The sequence below is a fragment of the Semicossyphus pulcher genome, unplaced genomic scaffold (genome assembly GCF_022749685.1).
Source record: "Semicossyphus pulcher isolate SPU_LCO1_2020_fin unplaced genomic scaffold, fSemPul1.0.p SCAF_12, whole genome shotgun sequence".
Classification (NCBI taxonomy): Eukaryota; Metazoa; Chordata; class Actinopteri; order Labriformes; family Labridae; genus Semicossyphus; species Semicossyphus pulcher.
The window spans coordinates 24,629,695-24,654,965 of record NW_027211626.1 but is presented as its reverse complement, the minus strand read 5'-3'; the positions used below and the strand labels follow the sequence as shown (position 1 = coordinate 24,654,965).

Sequence of the window (25,271 nt, the reverse complement as noted above, 5' to 3'; positions counted from 1 at the left end):
TTTCATTTCTCCATTATAAGCTGTGTTCATGATCGCCCTGACAGTCCTTATCATTGCATACAAAATCCTCTGCATCAATTGTCTGAACAAGTTGTCCTCATCTGCCATTTCTATTTTAATAATAGTCCATACAAATGCTCTCCCACACAGTCCACATAAATGAAAACAAAATCCATAAACATGTCTAGAAGGAAATACAGCACAAGCAAGCGAGAGTTTATAGTTATAGTTCATTGTCTGGTCTCTTATCTAGTCTTTGAACTGTTTTATGGTGGCTACTTTATTGTAGTTACATTCAGCAATAGCATCACTTGCAGTTACTTGCCCGTGTTGGTTGTATCTTGTTTGTTTCCGCAGCAGGGGTGAAGGTAGTGTCAGCCTTTTTTTTGGCCAAAAGACTTTTGCTTTCTATTGGAAAACTTTAATATTACAGGCTATGTTTGGCTATCCTTCTGTAGAACGGTCCGCTAGGTGAGACATCATTACCAAACTTTATCACTTGCCATTCCAGCGTTTGTTGTTCAGGTCAGGGCGTACCTCTGCGTTGCTTCCTGGCATTGGTTCTGTGAGGTATCCAGTCTGTGTGTGATTCATTCTTCCATTCTTGTCTAAAGTTTCAGGTCCTCACTTCTTCGCTCGAAGCCATATATTTTCTTATCCCTGTTCTTTAAAAGGCCCTAATAACCCTGCTATTAGTCTGTCTCCAACCTGTTTCTGTCTCATTCAGAACCTTTGATTAGAAGACACTTTTAAACAATGAGTGCATGCCTTAACAAATGTGTTAAAATAAAATTCCACCTATTGGTCTAACATTCAAAAATAAAAAAGTTTAATAGATGTATTTATTATTTTAAGATTATTGATATTGGTTGAATTTAAAAATGTCATCATAGTCTCTTATTTATACGGCCCAGCCCTAATCTTGTCTAACAGAACTACCTGCTTCTGGTTCATAAAATGCCACTGATAATGAGGCAGAAGGTTTGTTTGTTGACACACAAATGCTGATTCTGCAAAGGGACTTTCTTAATAAAGCTTTCTCAAAGAGCTACATTATCAGTCCCGCCTACATAACAAGCTGGGTGTTGAGGAGCTCCACCCTGCAGCGCAGCTGATCATAAAACACACCCGAAATGATGTCTGTGGACAGACATGATAACAGTGTTCAGTAACCACAGGACCTATCTCTCTACAGCACTCCACCCTCTCTGTCCTGGTTATTTCCTCTGCATGCCTAATATTCAGGCACAGTGTATTTCTTTTTGTTCTGTGTCTGATGCAACAGCTGCCATGGTTTGATTTGTTTTTCATATCTCTCTTTTTGTTGGCAGGCTGTGGTAGGAGGTGTTGCAACACTTCATTCCAGTGCTCAGATCTCTGCCTCCGTCTATCTTTCTCTCTGTACATTTACCGTGTTGGGGTTATTTTACTTAATAATAGTGGCTCACTTGAAAACATCTGAAGCTCCACATTCTTCAGATGTCCACATTCTACCCAGTGATTGTCCATACTGTAATTTCATGTTTTACACTGTTCTGTACACAATCTCTACTTCCTGTCAGTGTGTCCCGGGAGAGAGATCTCTCCTCTGATGATCTCCCTGAGATTTGTAATAATTCTCTAAAGTTTTTTTCCTTGACAAAATCGAGGGTTGACTCGTGAATGATATGAATGTGAATATGTGAATGAATGATGAAATGACTTGACGAACCAAAAAGTGTTTGATTCAAACTCCAGAGCTGTTCTCCATGAACAAACTTCAACACGAACATTTGGCCTCTAACAGCCTGTTGTTGTAACAGTCCATTGGTTTCTGTGTGATGATAACAGTAAACAGTAAGTAAGGTTATTAAAAGGGTATTTGTACGCATACAGTTTCCAGTTTTCAACATCTGATACATCAGTAAGTGTTGGTCTGAAAACTCTTGAGAGTGAAACTACAGCTTAGCAACTCTGAGAGTCAGGTCCAAATCCTCGCTGGATCTGTGGAGGGTCAGCTCAGGCTACCAGAACAAAAGGCTGCACCACTCAAGAGCTATTAGCAGTACTACATGAGTACAATTAGAGGTCTCGTACATCAGGTTCAAGGATACTTCACATTCATATATGTTAGTTATGACATCATCAAATTTAATAAAAGAACCTGCCAGCAATAAAAAAAAAAAAGAAAAATATTCATACATTAGTCTGAAAGCATGTGTATAACACAGAAAAATAAATCTGTGTTGCATAGAGGTCAAATCTGTAACAAAATTCAGTTCAATGTCTATGGCTGCTTTTGTAGCTGGTTTGGGCGTTAACCTCCTCCTTGTGAGTATGAAACAGGTGTCCCCTCAGTTTTACCACACAGGCAGCAGAGTCCTACAACATGGTGTTGAAATCATCATCGGATAATGTGTAGCTTTTGTCCAATTTCTAGGAGGGTAACACATTTTAAGAAAAAGACAAAACACTAAAGAAAGTATGTTAGCTGGTAGGATAAGAAAAATGACCATGCCTAAACCACACCTACAATCACCTGACCAGCCTACTTATACCCAGTCATTTTTTCTTTTACTGTGTCTCAGCTGCTTTGACCCAGCCTCCCTTCCCTCCCTCTCATCTATTAACCCCCTTCCTTCCTTCAGTGTATCCTCCCAGACCAGCCTTACAGACGACACCTTCACCCTCAACATACATGAATTTGTCTCAACATTTATAATTCCTGAACTTACATTAAACGTTTAAACGCATATTGTCGTGCCGTGGTCCTTGCCAGTGAATATCTTTTCAAACGGCTGCAGCTTCAGAGAGCCCTGCGTGTCCCTGTTCCCCGAGACCCCCTCTATGTTATGACAACATGGCATAGTCTCTCACAAAGTGACAGGGATTAAAAATATATATTAAAAGCATTTGAACTAAAAGGAGTGAGAAATGACTCACTAACTCGACTTCAGGTCTGATAAGAGCCAGAGACTGAAACAGATGTCGACTCCACTCCGCATTTAGACCCACATTATCACTGTGTGTTTACATGCAGTCCATTAATAGCTAACCAACTAATACACACATCCACAGACACACCTTGGAAACCTGAACGCTCCTGCAAAACAGTAAGACGGCATTTGAACAAGGCAGTAGGTACATGTTAAACTTCAAACACACTTGCATCCTTGTATTAAAAAAGGCTTCAGAGTTGAACAACAAAGTCTATCTTTCTCGTGGACTTAACTGTGGGTTAGTTGTCATTGCCTCCAAACAAAATGCATCCAATGTCCACATCCAAATGTTGACCTATACTTAGGATGCTTTTTTTGTTCTTCAGTGTTTCCCACAGATGAAGTATTAGTGGTGATGGTTGGCACAGCATGTGACTGTGCTAACTAAAAGCGATCTATATGTCCACATAAATAACCATCAAGAAATACAAAACTATTTTCATATTAATATACTGTACATGTATAATTGAATAAATATAATATAATTTTCAATTTTCAAAATAGATTAAAGAACAAAATACAGAAAAACACAACTGTAGCACAGCCATCAGTAACACGGCACAGAATTGAGGTTCATCATCAAAACTCAGCAATCAATCAGGACCCCCCAAACTCTGAGCAGGTCAAACCATTTGTACCAATAGGGGGAGCAGAGGGCCCCTTTAGCCACCAGCACTGCCTCTGAGGGTGTCCAATTACCAAAATCTATTTTTAGACCATAATTAAGCTAAGACCATAAACTCTTAACCAATTGATATATTTGGTAAATGGACTGTACTTATATAGCGCTTTTCTAGTCTTTGCAACCACTTAAAGCTGCTTTTACACTACATGTCACATTAACACACTGATGGCAGAGGCTACCCAAAGTGCCCAACTGTCAATCAGTTATCCCATTCATACCCGTTGGGTATGCCACCTAGAGCAATTTGGGTTTCAGTGCCTTGCCCAAGGACACTTCTACATGTAGCCTGAGGGAGCTGAGGAATCGAACCTCCGACCTTCCGATTGAAAGATGACCAACTCTACCACTGAGCCACGGCCACCCATATAATATATCAACAAACATTAAAGTGTAAAGTCCAGACTTATCTTAGACAGGGCCCCCCCCCCCCATGTACAGTAGAATTCAACATACAAGGCCTATTGTTCCAAATGTGTCCAAATAAAAAACATCTATTTCTTGATGTTTTTATGGTTTTTGCATTCAAAAATGTTCACCGGCTGTTTCAATAAAGCTGTAACATACTGATGTTGCAGAGGCCTGAACATTAGGTTTTAACTTCGGCCATGCTGTGTGCAAGCATTTGTGAATATGACAACAAAGACCCACAAAGTTGTTATTGTAGGTTGTAAAAAGATGCATTTTAAGTATTTGTCAGGCATCACACTGCCTTCTGTTTCTATCACCCTTCTCTACTTCCGTCCCCATGAATCTTGCCCTGTGGATATATTGGGACTTGCCTGTCCTGTTCTCCTGAATTTTATTTGTGTATGACGACAGCTGAAAAAAATAGTCTGCTTGCACTTTTGCCGTCGCTGCCATGCGCCTGTGTTGTGCTTCATCTGTATCTTAAAAGATAATTTTTCCAACTGAAAATGCACTATTTGGTAACTGGCACACTGAGCATCTTTTATCTATCTAAGACTTGCACAGTTGAGAAAAAGGGAGCAGTTAGTTGTAATCTGGAATGGTAAGTAATTGTTTGGGAAGTTGTAGCTTTCAACATCTATTCCAGTTACAGAGTGTGTACAGCCCCTCCTCAGTCAGTGTCGCTTTTCATTCCACCTCACTCTCCATTCCTCACCCCTACAGAGGCACTATTTTCGTCATGGAGGTGAAAAGACTAAGAACGGCCTCATGACTAGATGCCCTTCTTGGACGCAATGAATGCTGGATGTCTGGAAATTTGAGCAGGAGTTGTCTGGATGGATTAGACATAATTATTCCTTCCCTGGTGTGATGTGAAGCACATTTTGTGGTGACATATGTGCATTTTGGATGTGAGATTAAAGAGTTTAGACACGAACACTGCAACTCGAGACCCAATGACTGTCACTTTTAACTCATGAACCAACACAGTAAAACAATTCTTTATAAATATAAGCACAGTTGCTACTTTACTCTCAGATTATTCACATATTTTTTTAAACAATCTTCATTAAAAACTCTCATGTTCAAATGGAACATACTGCCACTTTAAATGCCAAACTGACTCTTCACATGGTGCAAAGTTGTTTACCTAGCAATCAGAGCATACACAGCTCTCCTGGTTTTAAGCAATGGATGCAAACATAGAAGACAGTGGCAAAATAGTGAGACTAAGAGGAGGACTTGGAGAAGAAGGGGAATAGCAATTTTGGCAAATATTTCTTTCAACATACAGATATATGAGATGTGACAATGATAAAAAGGCAAACTGGACTGAACTTATACTTTTAGTAATTCCTTCATTTCCTTAATCTTTGCTTCAAGTTTAGGAAGTCGGATGATCACGTATGGAGGGCTGAGTGCTGTGTGGATTTTCTGAACTTAATAAGCCTCAAGCTGCAGAAGGTTACCTCCTAGTTTGTCCTTAAATACAACTCTTATGAATCCTGCAGAGAACATCAAGGTTAAAGATATGATGTGGACATATCCCTCTTGTCCATTTCTTTAATGCTTAACATATAAAGGATTATCCACTGAATAGGCAGCACATTTGACATCCAACTGTCAATTACAGCCGCATTTCTGGAAGCCTTCCTCTGTAATGTTTTGGTGTGTGGTGGATGTCAGCTGACGTATAATAAAGAGAGAGAAAGGGACTCATAATTATACGGAAAGTTTTAAAGCACAAGGTTTAGATTGGTCACATGATGTACACACGCACGTTAGGTAATAAAACGATTGCTGGTGCTTCAGACCTTTAAAAGCGTGGACGTTACATATTTGTAATGCTAACTTGACCTCAGAGCTCTGCACCAGCAAAAGTGACTGAAGAAGTCTACCTACTACATAATCATAGGTATAGAGCCACTGAGGCAGCCGCCTATAGCAAGCTGGGAATGAGAACATGTTGTGTACAGAAAAACTAACATTCATCCGCTTTTACTGTGAAATCCCATAATGCTTTTGTCTTAGAATATGCTGTTGCTCCACATTCTATTAATCAGAACTGAATTAGAAACAAATGTAATTCTCTTACAGTTCACCCTATACATGGATTTATGTGCAGAAGGCCACAAACTTTCTCTGTCACCCCTACAATTGTTGTCTGGCAATGCAGAGGCACGTTTATATGAAGCCATGGCTGAGATCCCGCCATACCAAACCACTGCTCGAAGCAACCGATGATGTCATCCGTTCTGTCTGAGTTTTATTCCACACCTTACATAGCGAGGAAAAAATCTTAAGTTCAGTGGAACTCATCAAAACTGAAAGTGCAGAGTTACATGCAACGAAGGTGCAGTCCAACTCAGCATGGCAATGGAACATTTTGTGTGTGTGTGTGTGTGTGTGTGTGTGTGTGTGTGTGTGCGTGTCTGTGTACACACACAGTTGAGTCCATGCTGACCTGCTTTCCTGTTATTGTGGAAGAAAATGGCCAAACAGACATTTACGAGTTACACTGTCTCTCCCTCTCTTACACGTCCACACACACACACACACACACACACACACACACAAACACACACACACACACACACACACACACACACACACACATATTGTCTAATTACAAAGTGTGCTGCGACGGCGGTGCCCAAGGTAATTTATGGCTTCTTGATGTTAAAATCATTGGTCTCCTGTGTGTGCATGTTAACACTGAGCTAGCTGCAGGGTTCCACCTTGGCCCTTGTGTTTCCATGTCTTTAAAAGCAAACACATCAAACGTGTACATGACAATTACAGTGATTAGACAGAGAGCCAACAGAAGCTGCAGGAGCAATTAAATATTCCAAATGTGAATGTGAAACTGTCTACATTTCCAACACTTAGTCACTTAGGGGGCAAATATTTTGATGTTCATGGACACCTGACAAAGTTAAATGAGCACCAAAGGCACTAAATGATTGGTCACCAGAATTCCTTATTGGTCTTTTAATACTAGAAAATGCAGTTCTACTTGCAGGGACATTTGAATCTATTACATTTATATTCTATTATATCTCTATTCTATCAATCTATTAAACTTCAACCCTAATAACTAATAACTTTCCTATTGACTGCCACTACTTCCCTAACAAATGATTCAGCTTTGTCACTTACACACTATTATACAGTAGCTTCCCTTCCCTTTCGGCCGTATTTTTACGAAAGGAGAAACATAGCACATAGTGGGCGGGGACTATGAAGATTCAGGAATGTTTAATGAGGGAGAAGGACACAATTTATTATTTCAAGCAGAGCATTTTGTATGTCTTAAAACATGACAGGAGCTGGTCTTTAACTAAAGTCATCACAGCCGTAAACAAATGACAGTTTTTCTTGTTTGTTTAACCTCTAATACTGGACCTGTTCCATGACCACACATCTGAAACATTCACACCAGCTTACGAAAGACATATCCATTTCTATTCCTCTGTTTTTACACACAATTTAGATTCATTAAACTTTGTGTGAAAAACTCCACACAAAAGACAAGATTTGCACGTTAGTTTTATTGTCTTTATCTCACATGGGGCGGCTGTGGCTCAGTGGTAGAGTCGGTTGTCTTTCAAAATGCTCCCGGCGGCATAGCATGTGTTAACTGATCGACAGTTGGGCATTTTGCATAGCAGCCTCTGCCCTCAGTGTATGAATGTGTGTGTGAATGTGATATGTGGTATAAAAGCAGCTTTGAGTGGTCGCAAAGACTAGAAAAGCGCTATATGAGTACAGTCCATTTACCATTTTACCATACTGCTCACACTCCACTCACACATACTCACTCTTATTGTCCTCAGCTGTTCTCATCAGCTGCTCACATCTGTCCATTAGCACTGCATCACACCCTCATTGTGAACATATTGTTGCTGTCTTTGTAAATATGGCTTTTCTCTGCCTCCGGTTCATTCATGCCATCGTTATGTGCGCCCCTCCACCTTCCCATCACCATCCAGTCTTCATCATCAGCTTCATCATATCATCAACCTCAGACGACATCATAAGCCAACACTTCCACCAGAGTCTGGACTCCAGGGCTGACATCCTTCAATCACCATACCTCCCTGTAGAGTCCAAGCGCCAAAGCCTTGTGAATGTGATTCCTTACTGCGTCATCATTGTTTAATTAACTTAAAAACTGATATCCACTTTCCAGGCCCCTTCTGCATGTTTCTTTACCTGTCTACCAGATGCCCCCGACCAAAGTAATAATAATATCACTTAAAAAAACTGGACTATCACTATTAAATAATTCTTTAACTAGTGTCGGGCAAATAAATAAAAGGTTGATTTTTTTTTGTCAAAGGCTTTTAGTTTTCCAGGTGACTCATTCAGGCATTAGGGGAATCTTAATGTGTCTACCAAAACAGCTTACGGTCAATTAACACTGGAGCTTTCAACTGTATCAGACATTTCACATAAACATCTACTGTTCCATGGCAACCGAGCATATTCAACTCGCTGATAAGAATCACGTTATATGGTTAAATGAAGAACAAGTGAGTGAGTGAGACTCCAGATGTATTTTATGTCAACAGATTTAATCTGTTTGTCTGAAGGGAATTTTACAGACGCTGTGATGTCATTACAATCCGTAGATTAGAATGCCAGACAAAAGAGCGCTGTAAAAAAGGATTTATGAGGGTAGTAAATCAAATCCATGCAAATTGTGTTTTATACTTAAAGTATATAAGTTAGCAAGTGAAATTGAAATTAGTTAAGTTCACCTAATTTTCAACAGTAACAGTCGCAACCCAAAATAATGTAATAAAATCTATGCAAAGATACTGGGCCTGTACTGCAGAGTGCGCATGGATCAATGTTTGTTCTTGGCTGCAGACAGGGTTGGATTAATTGGTGTTCACCAGTGTCGGTGTGTCATCAGGGTTAAAGCTCAGATTCCTGTTTTGCTGTGTATCATAGAATGAATGAAAGTGTTCATATATTTATTAGTTAGATATACAGGTCGATTTGTAGTCGGCGTGTCTGTATGTGACAAGAAATTTTAATCTGTAGCCCTCTCTGAGCGGTTACACTGGCTGACTTTCCTGAGTATTAGTAAGTAAATTAACATGTGCAGGTTAATGTTGTTATTATAATTTATTTTTATTTGAGCAGCTTGAATTCCCGAAAGGCTGCACGGTGGGGCAGTGGTTAGAGCTGTCGCCTCACAACTAGAACGTTGCTAGTTTGAATCCTGGTACAGACTAAGTGGGCTCCAGTTTGCATGTTTTCCCCGTGGATGTGAGGGTTCCCACCGGGTACTCCGGCACTCCGGCTTCCTCCCACAGTCCAAAGACATGCTCGTTGGTGACTCTAAATTGCGTGAGCCTGAAAAGTTGTCTGTGTCAAGAGTTATTATTACTCATTTTTATTTGGTTATTATATGTGTGCAAATGAGAAATTTATTTTCATAATTTAGATACTCTTCACTCAATACATAGGTTAAAATTTACTCAATCAAATAAAGAGCAAATTGCAAAGTGTTTTATAGTGAGCACACACTTCTTTGTCCTCAATCAGCTCAATCTTTTCAGTCTTTGTAAACACAGTGTGTCCATACCCGTGTCAAACTAGAAGCCACCAAGCAGTATGTTCTGATAAAGTGCGCAAAGAAACTCCTTCAGTGCAAAAGCACAGCAGTAAGGTTGTAACATTGCCAAGAAATTGTTTGGTGTAGAAGTGGCTTCCATGCATTTCACACGTCAGAGACAGAGACAGGGACAGGACACCTATCTTCTCTTTTTTATTCCGTGGGAACTGTCAGCTGGACGACTGACGAAAGCAGCCAGTGTCTCAAAAGTGTTTGGCAACCAGTCTGGTGGAAGTGTTGAGCAAGAACAATGGATGACATTTTTACCAAAGGCTGTTTATGTTCACATCTGATTGTGAAAAACCTGCTTCTCCCGGATAATTGTTCATCTATCCCCCTGAATATTGTAATTCAACAACCTTTGTCCTAGTTTACATTTGTTTACATGACATCTATATTTTCCAGAAAGCTAATTCTGTGGTCAGATATTCCATGAGTTAATGCTCCATTACAGATGGCCCAGTTAGAGCTTTGGAGTAGACAGTGTCCTGGCTCTGAACTCTCCAAACGTGCCACACTCCCAGCACATTGGCCCAAACATGCAGCAGCATGTCTTTACAATTAAAACTGAGAAGGAAAAAGGAGCCAGCCTGTAGGAAAATCTTACTTAGCTCAGCAGAGTCGATAAAAGGTTGTGGGGGGATTATTTAGGAAGAGCAGCAGCTAATTCTTCGGATAGTGTCGGGGTTAAAATGTTGAACTCGGCCACTGATGATCAGATCTGCGGCATTCCTTCTGTCTTAGCGGAGATCAATCTCTCCTAAACCATGTGCACTCATCCCTCCTCCGCTGCTCCACTCCAAGAAACCCCACAGCTCACACACACTCCGAGTATTTCTCACTGAGCCATGAAGTCTTGTTAAACTGCTCTGGTGTGGAATGGCTATGACTCACTGGCTTAGCAACACTACAATATACACACACACACACACACTACACACAACAGGTTAGGTATTTTAATTTAATATTTGATATAAGAGACACCAGTACTCTTTATGTCATTTAAAGTGTAAACCTCACTGAGTGAGACTAATTAGTGTCATTCTTCTATGTGTAAGCTCTACTGAGCCTGAGACCATCATACACTAGCCTGTGTACATTGTTACAACGCTGTTCAACGAGAATCATGAAGTTTCTTTGTCCTATTTTAAAGCAGCGGTGGCTAAGACACTGGAAATCATTAGGACTGATCATCTTTGGCAGATAGTTGATCTGTTTTATTGATTGACATTAGCACCAGTGCCATTCCAGTACATCATGTTGCTGTATCATTGCTATAGTCTAATCTGGGTGTGAAGACAGACGTAAACCAATCATCATTGCTGTGGTGGCATCTCACTTGTAAATCTTCATAGGATTGGAAGTCATCAAAATGCCCTTGAAATAAAGGCAGCTAGATATCCTCCATATTCAGCGACTCCGATATTCTCTACCTTATTAAAAAGAAAAAACGAAATCCACACTCCTCCGCTTTATGACCTCACGTTCACTTTGAATTCCCCTCCATTAGACTTCTCAAAAACAAGTTTCTCTTGACAGAGGACTGACTGGGGACGACTGCTAAAGACCGAGCAGGCTGCTTCCAAAGCCTCGTTCATCCGTCAGTTTATCCAAACATATCTGCTTTCGCTATCAGTAAAAATGTTTTCGGTTCCGCTCTGCCATGGTAGTGATGGCAGCGTCACTTGAGAGCACGACACATAAATCAAGCAGCAGTTTGGTCTATAGATAGAAAATTTAAGTGAAGTGATCGGGGTCAAGAGGCCACCACTTCACACATTAATGAAAGAAAACCCAACAGAGACATTCTTAGTCAGGTTTAATGCCAGCACAGGCCTCAGCTTTGGTCTTCTCTCAAAGTGATTGAATCTCTACTGGCCGCATTCTTTCAAAAGCTATTGCCCCCCATTTGTCCCAGAGTTCTGTTTAGTTGAGATCTGGTGACTGTGGAGCCCATAGCTCATCATTGTTTAAACGATTCAATGTGGCCTTTGTACAGGAAACAGGGAGGAAACTGCATTTAAAATTCTAGAAGCAAGCAACACAAGCGGTCAAACAAACAGACAAAATCCAAAAGACAACAAGTCTGTCTAAACTATATCTTTAGAACTGAATGTCCCAAAAGTCTCCATCACAGATGTGAGACTCATCACAGAGTACAAAACAAAGAGAGTCACACGGGGTTTTCCTCTCCCTCTTTGGCTCGAAGATGTGTAGAGAATGGGTCAACCTTACTTTGGAAAACTTTGTGTGTGTGTGTGTGTGTGTGTGTGTGTGTGTGTGTGTGTGATCACTGTATGCTTTTCCAACCTGCCTGGCACCGAGTGGCGTCAGCTACTTTAATGTTTCAGCAGTGAGTGGAACTTTTTTTCCCATGGTTTTTGCCTCTCAGGCTGCATACTGTTCCACAATAACCAGCTAATCTGAAAAGACCTGGTTACATGGGAGGCATTCCATTTATATTGTGATATAAAGGAACAAAGGTGTTACTATTGTAGCAGGATCAAACTGTAAGGCTTATTTGTCTCATGTATTTCCAACTTAAATCAGGTAGGTGAATTAATGGGAAAGCCACGAACATAGAACTTGCCGCTGAAAGCACTTTGATTTTATTTGTTTCTTTCCCGTGACTTCATTGTGTCCCTCTCACTCCTGAAGCCAAACCTATGCCCAAAGGCAAAAGCAATAATTCAGATAAGCCGTCTTTGTTCTTATCCATTCATCGACAGGCACTTTGAAGAAGCCCTTACAACTCTACAGGCTTGGTGATGCTCAACATGTCGTCCTCGTCTGGACTAACAGATGCCACTTTTCCACTTTCAGCTGGTTAACAGTTAACCGGTTAAAGAAAGTGTGGAAATGGACTTAAAAAAACACAAATGCATGCTGGGATAGCCTCTAGCCCAACAATCCTTGGCAGGTTGGGTGGGTATGACAAACAAATGGATTTAACATGGAGGGATGGAAAGATATGTAGATGGATGATTGCAGATTGGATTGGGATTGATGGCGATCAAAATGTCCACTTCTTATAGAAAATAACAACAAAACTTGTGGCTTCAGGCTTAACAGGTGTGTGTGTGTGTGTGTGCCAACTTCTTGCTCAACTGTATTGGCATGTCTCACATCCTTTCACTCAGAAACTCATGTGACGTGTTGAACAGCGTACATTCTAGCTAGGGACATCCTGTCACATGCACGTCCTCTCTCTCGCTCTATCTTTGCTTTTCCCTCTCATTTATGCACCCGTACACACAGATTTAAACATTTTATTAAAACAAACTGTATCAGTTGGCGCCAAACAGACATATGGTCATTTAGAAACTGATTTTTCAGAGTTGATAGAGATAAAACCAAAGCTGAATTACTCATTCCAGAAGGATTCTGAACATTATTTATAAAGTACACACAGCCGTTGTTTAGGAGACATGAACACAGAAAAACCCAAAGCTGCCTGCCACACTGAGAATGACTAATTATTCCAATTCATTGGAAGTGAAAGCATTGCTCAACACTGTCTCCGCTGCTTCTCACTAGTCACTGTTGTGTGTCTCAATACTTTCAGCATCGCTTTGAATGCTTTATCTGTAAATAAACACTTGTGTTGCAGGAAGAGGGTTTTCAGGAACAGCTATTTTTTTATTCAACTGAAATTCAACAACCGAAAACGACAACATTTCCTTGGACACGACTAAAACACTTATTCTTTAAAAGTTTTGACAAAACACAACAAAACTTTCAATACAGTTTACCCCTAAGTGTTTTCTTTGTTGGTTTCTTACTTATGATTGACGACAATGTGACATCTCCCCCAACGTTCCAAAGCCAGTGAGTCTAAAAAGATCTTTCAGACTGTAACAGGCAGACAAAATCCACCATAGGCAAAAAGCAGGCAGACAGGATGTGGTAGTCAAACCACAATGGTGAACCTCACTGGGATTCCCTGTGTCATGTACCAGGCTTGAGCTGTTAAGTTGTTAGTTAACATGTGCCATGTCATAAAAGAGTCATTATACTTGTAAAAAGCTGAAAATATCCAGGGAAAGGCTGCTATTTTGCCACATGGCTGCATGCACAAAATTGTTGTGGAAGGGAAACTGTTCTATAAAGCTGTGGCAGAGTCGGCCTAGCTGCCAAGTTGTCCTGGTGTGCAGCAGTGGTACTGTAACAAAGTGGCGCCTGCACCTTGGGATGTGGTTTTCCTGATGCAACTCCATAACATTCATAAAAAAAACATCTCAAACGTAACATAAGGTCAATTATTGACCCCACTGAACTGTACTCTGCCCTTCCTCATTCAAATGAATGAGGAGCACATGTTCAGTGTGATGCTGCATTCTGATCTGCAGCGTAAATGAAATCATTGCGGTAATAATTGAACAAATCAGACTAAAGATGCAAAGGACAGGTGTCACATGGGCAGGACAAAAGCATGGGAACCATTGCCCACTTAACACTCATCAAACCTCTTAACGACACAATGTCAACAGGCTGAGATGAGCCAACTACAAAGAAGACTGAAGCGTTATGCACACTGACAGGACGGCAGGTCATGTGCTGAATAATCTGAAAACCAGGATTTATTCAGAACAATATTCTGTGCACCAGAAATACACCTTAAAACAGTTTCTCTTCAACGCTCTTACTTGCCCATGTATTAACTACATACAACTACATAGCTTCACATAGCTATTGGAAAGTGTCACAACAACGTTACCATGGGAGGCGACACCAGCACCACCAAACCAGGACTGAGATTTGGGTTTAAAAACGGCAACCTCGCGTTATGCGTTACAAATTAAGTCTTTTGTATCAATTTGAGTCAATGTGCCTTGGTCCCTATCACTGAATAAATGAGACATCAAAGAAAGGTTGGAAAAATCCGTTTTTATAGTTTTCCCTCCAGCTGCCTCAGCAGTTACCACCCAGTATGTTACGAGTTTCAGCGCTCGCCTCAGCGCGGTTGATTGCAAGGAACTGTGAAACAAAGTTTTGACACATGTTTATCGTTACAGATCCTTTTAAAAAAGTGAAAGTTAGTTACCTGTTAACAGCGCGGTGGGCAGCAGAAGGCAGTAGAACAGCCAGACAATCACCTGAAGATCCATGTCAGCGCATATCAATACTCACTCCCCGATCATGAACAGCGATCAATTACTACAGAAGATCAGGTCCGAAACACTAACTCGAACTTAAACGACTTCATCTGGGTTGATTGATTAAATGTGACAGAGAAATGAGTAATCCATTCTTCCGATATCCGCTCATGCTCTCCCCCCAAACAGAGCCAAAACTTTAGTTGAAAATCTTCAAGTGTCAAAAAAAAGTTTCCAAGTAGTCGCCTGTTTCAGCGTTCAGCGGAGTGTTCGGATCGGAGGAGAAGAAAGGGTTTGCTGCATGTGTTCCTTCAGAGGGGCCCAGTCAGAAGTAACAACTGTGTTGTAGGTGGAAAATGTGATTCACAGGCAAGTCAGACCGAAGGGCGTTCATAGAGGAGCTATTCTCCGGGTCGGCTGGTCTCCTCCCTGCTGCAGTTCTATTCGACTCGTAGCTCAACAGTACACAGCCTGTGACTGTGCTGCGCTACAGCTTGTGTTAAATTAGGCACGCTTTCTGTAGCGAGTATAATCAGCACACAAGAGGTTTGAAAAATAATGACCTATAATTGAAACTGTTGTCTTGGGTTTCAAAATTGTTTGCTTGTTTATGGAATGTAATTTTTGACACGACCACGTCAATCAATGCTGGCGCAAGAAGGTCTTCCTTGAATCTACAGTAATGTAGGTCTGCTCTAGGTGATACCAAAATAAATAGTATGTCAGTGGCGCACCCTAGCGTACAAATAAACACAGTAAACATGGTCCGGTAAGGGCAACACTGAAGCAGAGGTTGTGTGTGTGCGTGTGCGAAAAGTAGCCCAAGTCATGTGTTTTCTTGCCCCAATGGAGGCATTGTTTATTTCTCACTGGTTACCTCTTTGGCTGCTATATATAAATGTATTGTATAGTGAGATTATTTACATTTAGAACGGGAATTATACAGTATTCTACGAGATTAGGTAGATGTATTGAAAAGTCTGAACAAATAACATAATGTGTAACGATCACGTAGCCTATGCATTTCCTTCCCTTCTGTTTAACATCTGGTGACCCCCATAGTCCATATAGCCCTATGACATTTTGAACACTAGCATATCAGCATAAGAATATTTACTCCCTTAAGATATATTTTAGTAAATGTGCCCTGAGTAAAGAATGAAGTCACACTCCCTCTGAGTGGGATGTTATCCAAGCCTCTGTGTTCTTTGTTTTGTTGTCTGGAACGGCTGAATGTGCATGTTAGTGCATGTGAGTTCCTCCCTGTGAAACTGTTGGCTCAGTGCGTCTACAGTGAGACAAATAGAGTGACCTCACATTGGAAAAGTAAGACAGCAAAGGGCAGTAGGCCTCAGAAGCAGTCAGCTGAAGTCATTCATTTAAAACAATTAAAGTACATTTTCTTTAGGCCTATGTTTGAGGAAGCTAGAGATAGCAAGAGAGCTAGCACCAAAAAAAAAAAGTGTTACATGGATTTGATCACTTAACAGATGAAAGAAATAGCCTCTAGCAAGCCAAAGCAGGTTCAGCTAATCCTTACTAAACTCACCAGTCTCCAGCTCTTTCTGTTAATTCCTGCATGTGTCTCTTTTTTCCCTCTCTTCTCTGTGTGTTCATGAAGTAATGTTAAATTTGCCCTCTAGTATGCAGTCATCATGGACAAAAAGACCATTATATTAATAACGTGTATACATTTGTAAATAGGATAAAACTTGGAAAAAGAAAATACTTATAATGGAAATAATATGTGTTGATTAGGGGTAGTCCTTTCTATAGTAGCAGTTGTTTTGTTTACCATTTTACTCTTGAATTTCAGGATTGTCATTCCCTGATCTGATCTAATTTCTCTCTAGCAACATAATAATAATAATAACTTTAATTTTTATAGCGCCTTTCATGGGACCCAAGGTCGCTTTACAAGGAGGAACACAGAATCACTCACAAACAGACTAGGCACAATACATTAAATGACTGGTGTTAAAGGCTGTAGAGCATATGTAAACTTCTCCATACTATTGTATCTCAACACAATCTCACTCCTAGCCTGAAGCGGGCACATAAATCAAGGGTGCTGACATGCGGTATGGTGCAAAGTGATCAGTATAGATTGCATGTATGTCGACATTTGCCTCTAGAGGGATTTTAACAGCAGCCATGTGTGAGACTAGGAGTGCTAAGTCTGCCAGAGCAGCTGGATCTTTCGGCATTACCTCACACATGTTAGTAGAATAATGATCCTATCATTACATTTGGTACGGTTGTTAGGAATGTTAGGTTTAATGAAGTTGTACACGTTTCACTTACAGTAGGTCTTAAATCGGTTAAAGTGCTGTGTCGATTGTCTGTTTTTGTGCTTTAAAGCATTTTCCCACTAGTTCTCTGTAATATCTACTTTCAGATCATTTCTCCAAGCACTGGGTCTAAAGTGTGAACTGTCCTTTCATTGCAGCACAACATAATTTACTGACTGTTACCCTTCAGATGGCTCACCAAAGGAGTGCATCAGTAATCGTACAGCTCATAGCTGTAGGTATTTAAAGGTGATTAAAGTGTTTTTTTAAACAATGATCAGCAAGGTAAAATGTTGTTGTCAATGGAGTGATGTGTTGCCTCATTTGCTTTTGTTTGAGATAATACTTGTGGTTCTGAATGCTGTAAATTACACCTTTAAGGGGTCCTGACTGCCATCAAACCTCTAAAGTAAAAGCAGTGAAAGTAAAAATATTAAACTAAGACTAACTTATTTTTTTTAAATGCCCCTTAAGCCTTTCTTCTTAATGATTAGAGTGCAAGTTGTAGGTTAGTAAGCTAACTATACGTGTTAAAACCCTTTAATCCTGTTACTGTTCCTTTCTCTTATAAAATGTATTTACCTGTTTCATTAACTTGCAAAGCAAGAGGAAACTGGAGCACAAAGGCTTGTGAATTAAGAAGAGACCCTGAGTTAATGTTAAGAGCTTTGTGCATAGATTAAGAGATAATTCATTTAGATTACTCAAAAGTAAAAGTACTGTGACAATGGGGACAATGGGGATATGGCTGTGTTAATGATTGTCATAGGTGATCAAGTGGAATTAATCTAACTACATCAAACAATTAAACTATATCAAAGTATTGAATCTCCGATTATCTTTCTTTAATCACTTGTTTCAAACAGTACAACATTTAACATTGCAAAAGATTTTTTCTGTAGACCTACTTTTTTTGCCTGCAAGAACCATTTGATTGGCACACAGCTTGAAAATAATAAAAAAGACAATAGCTTATTAACAGCTTGTTGTCAGTGAAGATACCTGTAGCAGTTCAGTGTCTGTGCCATTGATCATGATATGTGAGGGCAGATGATGATTGTCAAAAATGATTAATCATGTTCTTACATACTTTAAAACATTCAGTTTCAGACCAAAGTCATTACACCAGCGTTGTTTCTTTAACTAAATAGATATATTTGTAGGCCTACACAAATTTGATATTCTTTGAAATGGACTTAGACCTACCTAAAATATATTCTATGCATGAACTTACTGTAATAATATAATAACATCAAAGATTTTAAGAACTGCAGCCAAAACATTCATGACATGGTGCGACCGAGCCTTTAAGATGACCAAAGAACACCTCTAAAGTCTGATCTGAAGGCACTGGACTTATTATATTAGGCACACCTCTATACACTTTATATTGTACTATTTCACTTATATTTGAGTTATTTCGTATTTCTCGTTTTTGTACTATATCTTTGGAGCAACCTGGCACAAGAATTTACTTCGGGATTATTAAAGTTCTATTATTTTCTATTTTGTAATACAGATCTTGGTCTTGTTACACCAGGATAATATAAATAGGATGAGTCAGTGTCGCCTTACAAGCACTAGTTTTTCTATATAAGCTTTCATTGGTTTTAAATAAAAAATATAAGATCAATAAATCAAATACATTATCATAAGAACAAAAGAATAGATATACCCAATGTTTTCTATAATAAGGTACAATGTGGAGAAAAAAACGTTGAGATCAAGAGAGTGATTGTAATAGCTGCTCAACAAGTCTCATCCTTGATTAATTGTCCTTGTTCGTGGCGCGGGGCGTGGCTTTGTCGCTTTCGCGCGAAAGTTCATTTCTTCTTCCTGTGAAATGTGAACATTTCCGGAGACCTATTGTGGCTGGCCACTATATAATTACGGAGTTCGGTCTGAGGTGATTCGTGCATTTTTGCGTAGCGGTTGTTGATCACCTTCGAGCAGGAGCAACATGTCGCAAGCTCGGGTTACAGATTTCTTCTCCCAGAGAAAGAAAGGCATCGCCGGTCCAGTGAAACCAGCCAAACAGCGTAGTAGTGCTGTTGTCCACCGTGGATCTTCTGGGATAAGCTCAAACGTTACCAGCACACGGTCAAGATCCTCTAAAAACAAAGACGCCTTGCTTTGTTCGTCCTCCGTCCATGAAGAGTTTCTCCGAGTTATTGACGAGGCAGTGGGGCTAAACGATGCAGAGTCTGCAGGCAGCAACACACGGAATAATCGTCTCTCCAGTCCAAGGACACCAAAGCGGACCTCGGCAGACAGTGAGTTTGACCTCGGGGCAACCCTGTTTTCAGCCACTGCCGATCATAGTACGGCCAAGAAGAGAAGGCAAGTGGAGGCCGTCAGAGACGCTAAAACCAGCGTTACAGAGAAATCCACGAGGAGGAAGGCGAGGAAGAAACTGGTCCTACCTCAGGACTCGCCACAGGTAATGTTGTTGTGGCTCTGTTACAACTGAACCCTCCTTCTTAGCTCAAGGCTGGGCCCCATTCACACTTTAAGATTATTTTCAAAGGTTCCTCTTCAATCTTTGACCCAAAACTTAGCCAATGTTAACTTATATCTGTGTGACCCTCGGGATAACATAGTAAGGTTATATTGTGTTGTCGTTTTTGTCCAGGCTGCAGTCCGGCCTCAGCCCAGTGAGGTGACCCAGCAGCCCGAGGCTCCAGCAGCCCCTGTATCCGGACAGAATGCTAAGAACCATGTTAGCGTCAACATAAACAGCTCTCCCCAGCAGGATGAGGCCATCAACAAGAAAAGTGGAGGACAGGCTAGCAAGGTAATACAATGTGTTTTTAAAGGACTAAAAAATGCTTTACTGTTACTGGAAGTTACAAAATTGTGTTTGAAGCTAATTTGTGCGTTGTTGTCACTTGCACTGCTTAAAGCATACAGTATTACAACAAATGTTGAAGTCCTTAGAATTTGAGCACATGATTGCTTGCAGATCAAAAGGGACAAACCTACCCTGGTATGTCTGTATTTAGAGGTTTAATGTGAAGCAAGTTTTTTTGTGTGTATTAGTTTGACATAACCCAAAAACCCAGTCAGATTGTGCTATCAAGAAATTTGTTTTGAACTTGGTCAAGACTGGTTTCCTGTAAGACAGGGTCTGTGTATTTTCATCCCTAGCTCACATGGAGAATATGATACAGGAAAGAATTAGAATATGGTGGCACTTTTACAGGTTAGGTGTGAAGCACAAGTTAACAGTGTTGTGACGTTCGCAAACGATCCAGTTCTTTTGAACGGCTCTTTGGTGCAAACGACGGGAACAGGGTTGTAGGTGAGAGCTGTTCTTTTTCGCCGTAGTCATACAGAGACGTGTCATAAATTATTGGCAAATCAATGACATTGGTTAATTCTTATGATATGCCTGATATCACTCTGTTTTCAATTCGGACAATAAAACCCCAAGTCCAATATTTATTAGTAGGATTCATTCATGTTTGGTTTGCAGCTCAACATGGGGTACGATGACAAACTTAAATGTCCTGAATTCATCAGCATGATTATTCCCATTCTTTTAGGCTCTTTGCAAGGAAGGCATTACAAACCTCAAGGCTCGCCTTCAGAGGATCAAGAAACATGCTGATGACATGGCAACTGCTGCTGTCCATTCCACATCCTCCCCTTCTGCCTCTCCAAGTGGCTCAGCACCTGACAACACTACCTCCCCTGCCGCCCTTTCTGCCACACTCCTGACCTCTGAAGCTAAGGCCCTCAAGTCCACTGTAGCACGAGCTAGGGAGCTTGCAGCCAAGGCTCAGAGGAGGCAGGAAGAGAGGGAGGCAGAGGAGAGCAAGCACAGTGAGACGCAGGCGCAGGAAGGGTGAGCATATATTATACACATACTTATCTACAGAGCCATAATGGGCTGTACTCTGCAAGAAGTACAGACATTTTTATTAACAGTAGTTCCTGCTTAGTCCAACTGGATGTGTGTTTCCCTCTTGATCCTCAGTATGGAGCCGGCAGCATACCAGCGGTACCACAACCTCGCCCAGGCAGCACCCCCAGGTCTCTCCCTGCCTTACCAGTACAAAGTTCTGGCTGAGATGTTCAGGAGTATGGACACGGTGGTTGCCATGCTGTACAACCGCTGTGAGACGGCTACCTTCATCAAGATCAAACAGGGAGTTCAGGACATGATGCACAAGTAGGTGGAAGAACAAAACATTGATTTGGTGCTACTAGATTGCAATGGGGATAAGTGTTTCCTTCAAGTTTGTTTATTCCTAAGTCACCAGGAATCGGCAATCCTTCTCTTTCTGGCTGCAGAATCTAATGTTTGCTTCTTTTCATGTCCCCCTTGCAGGCGTTTTGAGGAGAGCCACGTGGGTCAGATTAAGACAGTGTTTCCTGAGGCCTTCACTTTCAGACAGGAGAAGAACATCCCAACCTTCAGCAGCAGTATTAAGAAGGGCAGCCACCAGCTCACTGTGGAGCCCACCCTTCCTTCTGGTTAGCACAGTCTTTGAAGACACAATCTCTTACACTCAAAATATAATATGTTGGCTTTTTTAAATGCACATTACATTACATTCAATTCACCATTTTTAATCACCAAAATAATTTCAAGATGGTATATATGCAAGCTGTGGGTCTTATTGCAGGTCCCTTTTGTATGTGCTCATGATCATTTGTCTTTCTGTGCCCAACCTTTATTAATTTTTCCGCCTGTGTGTGTGTGTTGACTCTTCTGCAGACCAGAATGAATCGCGTCCTCTCCTGTCAGCCTCTCGTCTCCTCGACAGACGACACATCTTCCACCAGAACCTGGTCACCATTGTCAAAGAGCACCACAAGGTCAGCAGGTTATATATTGAGTGTGACAACTTAGCTTAGGCAGAAAAATGGGTGCCATTTGTGCTATGTTTTAAAGCCAACAATATACAGTATGTTGCAGTCTGAGGTGGTTGTATCCTTTTTGGTGTCTAACTGGATTTTAAACTCTGTGTTCAGGTCTTCCTGTCCTCTTTGGTGCCTGCAGTGTCTGTTCCCGAAGACAAACTTACCCGCTGGCACCCTCGCTTTAATGTGGACACTGTGCCAGCTGTCCAAAGCAGCTCGCTGCCCCAGCCTCCCCACACTGAGAAACTGGCCACTGCTCAGGAGGTGCTTGACAAGGCCCGCTCTCTGATCACACCCAAGGTACAAACCCTGCATTCATGTGTATTCATGACTGAGAATATTCACATGAAGAATTCCTCATGATGGAAAACTAATTTAGGAAATCAGTAAATTGTGGTATATGATCTGCCGAGTTTACAGACTTTACTTCATATTACTAAGACAAGTCTCTTATTAATTTATGCATTGCATGTGTTATTTTGTGATTTGTAATATTGTAAAATATATAATTTAATTTTTTTTATTGTGTTGGGTGTATAATGTAATGAATGCATAATAATTCATTATACTTAGCACTGTTCTGTAACAAGTATTGTTCTCTGCTGTATGCAGATGGAAAAGGCTCTGGTTTCTCTGGCATTGAAGACAGAAGATAAATCTGCAGAGAAAAAAAAGCCAACATCTCCTCAGAACACAGTCACCGAAACGTCAGCTGCCCCTGTGGCTCAGCTTCCAACAGCCCTGAAAGGAGTTTCTCAGTCCCTGCTGGACAGGGTAAGTACACCAGGAGCTAGGAGAGAGTGTCCTGGGGTGGCCAGTCTTGCTTCATGGGTATTGTAAATGTATTTACCCCATTTGAAAACCATTTTGTGATTTATAATGTTGTTGTGGGTTGCATCTTGGTGTTTTAGATCCGGGCAAAGGAGGCCCAGAAGCTCCAGGTAGCCATGACTCGAAACCCCACCCAGGAGGATCGCCTGCTGATGATGTCACGGCTCCCAGAGTTGGCCAGGATTCTTCGGAATGTTTTTGTCTCGGAGAAAAAGCAAGCTTTAGTAATGGAAGTTGCATGTAACAGGATGGTCGCCAGCTACAGATCTGCACTCAGCACAGGTTGGTTTAAACAACTATTAAATATATCGATATACCAGCTTGTTGAAGGATACAACAATAAGCAGAATCCAACCTATGGATACTCCAAATGTTTGGACCAATTTATTCCAATATATCCCTGTCAGAGGAGAAGATGTTTGGGCCAGACTGTCGGGCAATATGAGGGGTTTACAGATCCAGTTAATCTGCCCAAACAGCTCACAGAGGCATTGATATTATCAAACATGTTTATGATTTTAAACCTTGGTGATTATGTCAGTACATTCTGAGCGGAACCACAAAAGCCAATGAGAGAGAAGTCCAAGCAACACTAGACACTCTAGTCCCCGAGGCTAACGCTAGCTAGCATAATGTTCAAACAACAATTAAAGAATCTCGCCTACAGCTCTCACTGAACAATAGTCAACATGTGTTGACCAGGCCTCAACATTTTTTCATCCAGACTTCTAATGCATTAGAGGTTTCTCCTTATGTACGTCATGCACACAGATTTTCATATCTGTTAGGATTGTAGAACACCTGTAGTCTGAGCCCAGCCTAAGGCAAGATGTAAAATGTTACTTTAGCATTCACTGGTATTTTGTTGTAGTAACTTGTTGTCTTTAACATATCATTGAGAAAATATAAGTTATGTGACTGTCTTTTCCTTCTCTCTAATGAACAGGTGAAATGGAGAAACATATCCGTCTGCTGGCAGAAGTGGCAGCAGAATGGCTGACTATTCATCCAATCAGGAAGGACTTCTACCTGAAGTTGAACAAGACCATGGAGCTGAACAATGTTTTGGACAAACTGAGCAACAGACTGAAAGAGGAGGAGAAACTCTGAGAGACTGCAGTGATTGGATGATGGCTACGTGATGTGGTTACCGTTCAGTGAACCACCATCCTCAGGTCCTTGCTGTATGACCCACCAGCAGACTGAAGGCTAGTTAGTTTTAACTTGCTTTTGTTTTTTTATTTCAATGGTCATACGCAGCAGGCTTTATAGACCTAGCGTGCCCTACGCTCTAAGCTGGCAGCGTGAAAATTGTCACAGATGGATCACATAGCACGAGGACACCAGTATCTCACACAATCCTGGAGCTACATGAGACTCAGCCTTGGTACTCCTGCCATCCTCCTGTGGTTTATTGACCACACTTCTGTCGTAGGGATGTGCTTTGTTTTGCTTTATTTTTCTTGAAACGTGTAACATTGTTGTGTACAGATCTGCTTCCACCTCTTTAGGGATCAGTTTTCTACAATGTAGAACTGCTGAATGTTTACATTTTTAAAGGTCACTGTTCGATACTGTTTAAGAAATACAAGCATTTGTTAGAATTCTGCTGCCTCCAATTTTTTTCTGTGAATGCAATTGATTAAATATGAAAGTCCGTATAACAAAGGCAGGGATCATATATTTGTTCATGATGACAAAACTTTAATCCTACTTGGATGAGTACAATACAAATACACAATTGGCCCCCAAGATGACCTAAACTGGGAAAAACAAAAATAAGAAATTTGTGTTTTAAATTCCTCTCAATAGCCTTTGTTTTTGTAGATGTCTCTCAAATAGTGATTAAAGAACCACCTGCAAATATTACTCTGAGCTTTAGCTGATAATCGGGTGAGACAGGAAGTACTCGCTAGGGATGCACGATATTGGATTTTTTGCCGATATGTCGATATTTTACAACTCATTTAGCCGATTACTGATACCGATATTTTTTCCCCGCACACCTAATAGCAGAGATCATCAACTCTCTTCTGTTTAGGAATTAGCGTACAGTATAATGGTGATACTCTTATCACATTTGTTACAACGGTCGGGGTGACGGGTCTTGAGATGGTTAATCAAGTTTGTAGTGTTGAAAGACTTTGCCTTGGCTCCTCCTCGCATCACTGAAGCTGAGCAGTCATTGCAAACAGCAGCTTTGCTATCTATTTCGGACACTTTGATAAACTTCCACACCACGGACATTTTGGCTTCTAACTCTCTCATGCTGCAGGTAGACACACGTGACGTCATCACGCTGCACCGCCCCAGGTCTTCTTCGCGCCGGGGACATTGCGCTGTGGTCGGGCATTTTATCAAGTATGCAGCAGCCCATAATTTTATCGGTTAATTATATCGCCATGTTGGATTCATTTTTAAGCCAATATCGATACCGATAATGTGCCGATAATATCATGCATCCCTAATTGTAGCTGTTTATAA

The 25,271-nt window shown here is 40.9% G+C and overlaps 2 protein-coding genes across 3 annotated transcripts in view; one reads left to right on the top strand and one right to left on the bottom strand.

The window, feature by feature from the left end:
• The window catches only part of piezo1 (piezo type mechanosensitive ion channel component 1 (Er blood group)), an 86,660-nt gene extending 71,620 nt beyond the window's left edge, over positions 1 to 15,040 (bottom strand). For both annotated transcript variants that reach the window (XM_069658255.1, XM_069658256.1), the window contains exon 1: positions 14,745 to 15,040. In XM_069658255.1, the coding sequence (XP_069514356.1) occupies positions 14,745 to 14,808 (64 nt within the window). In that variant the 5' untranslated portion in view covers positions 14,809 to 15,040. The remainder of the gene's footprint in view (positions 1 to 14,744) is intronic.
• Positions 15,041 to 19,047: 4,007 nt separating this feature from the next.
• On the top strand, positions 19,048 to 24,338 carry cdt1 (chromatin licensing and DNA replication factor 1). Its single transcript, XM_069659201.1, has 11 exons — positions 19,048 to 19,527; positions 19,759 to 19,806; positions 19,840 to 19,881; positions 20,633 to 20,934; positions 21,067 to 21,261; positions 21,421 to 21,566; positions 21,811 to 21,911; positions 22,068 to 22,256; positions 22,569 to 22,730; positions 22,868 to 23,069; positions 23,734 to 24,338. Exons 1-11 carry the CDS (start codon positions 19,048 to 19,050, stop codon positions 23,895 to 23,897), a joined length of 2,031 nt encoding a protein of 676 aa, XP_069515302.1. The 3' UTR covers positions 23,898 to 24,338.
• Positions 24,339 to 25,271: the final 933 nt, after the last annotated feature.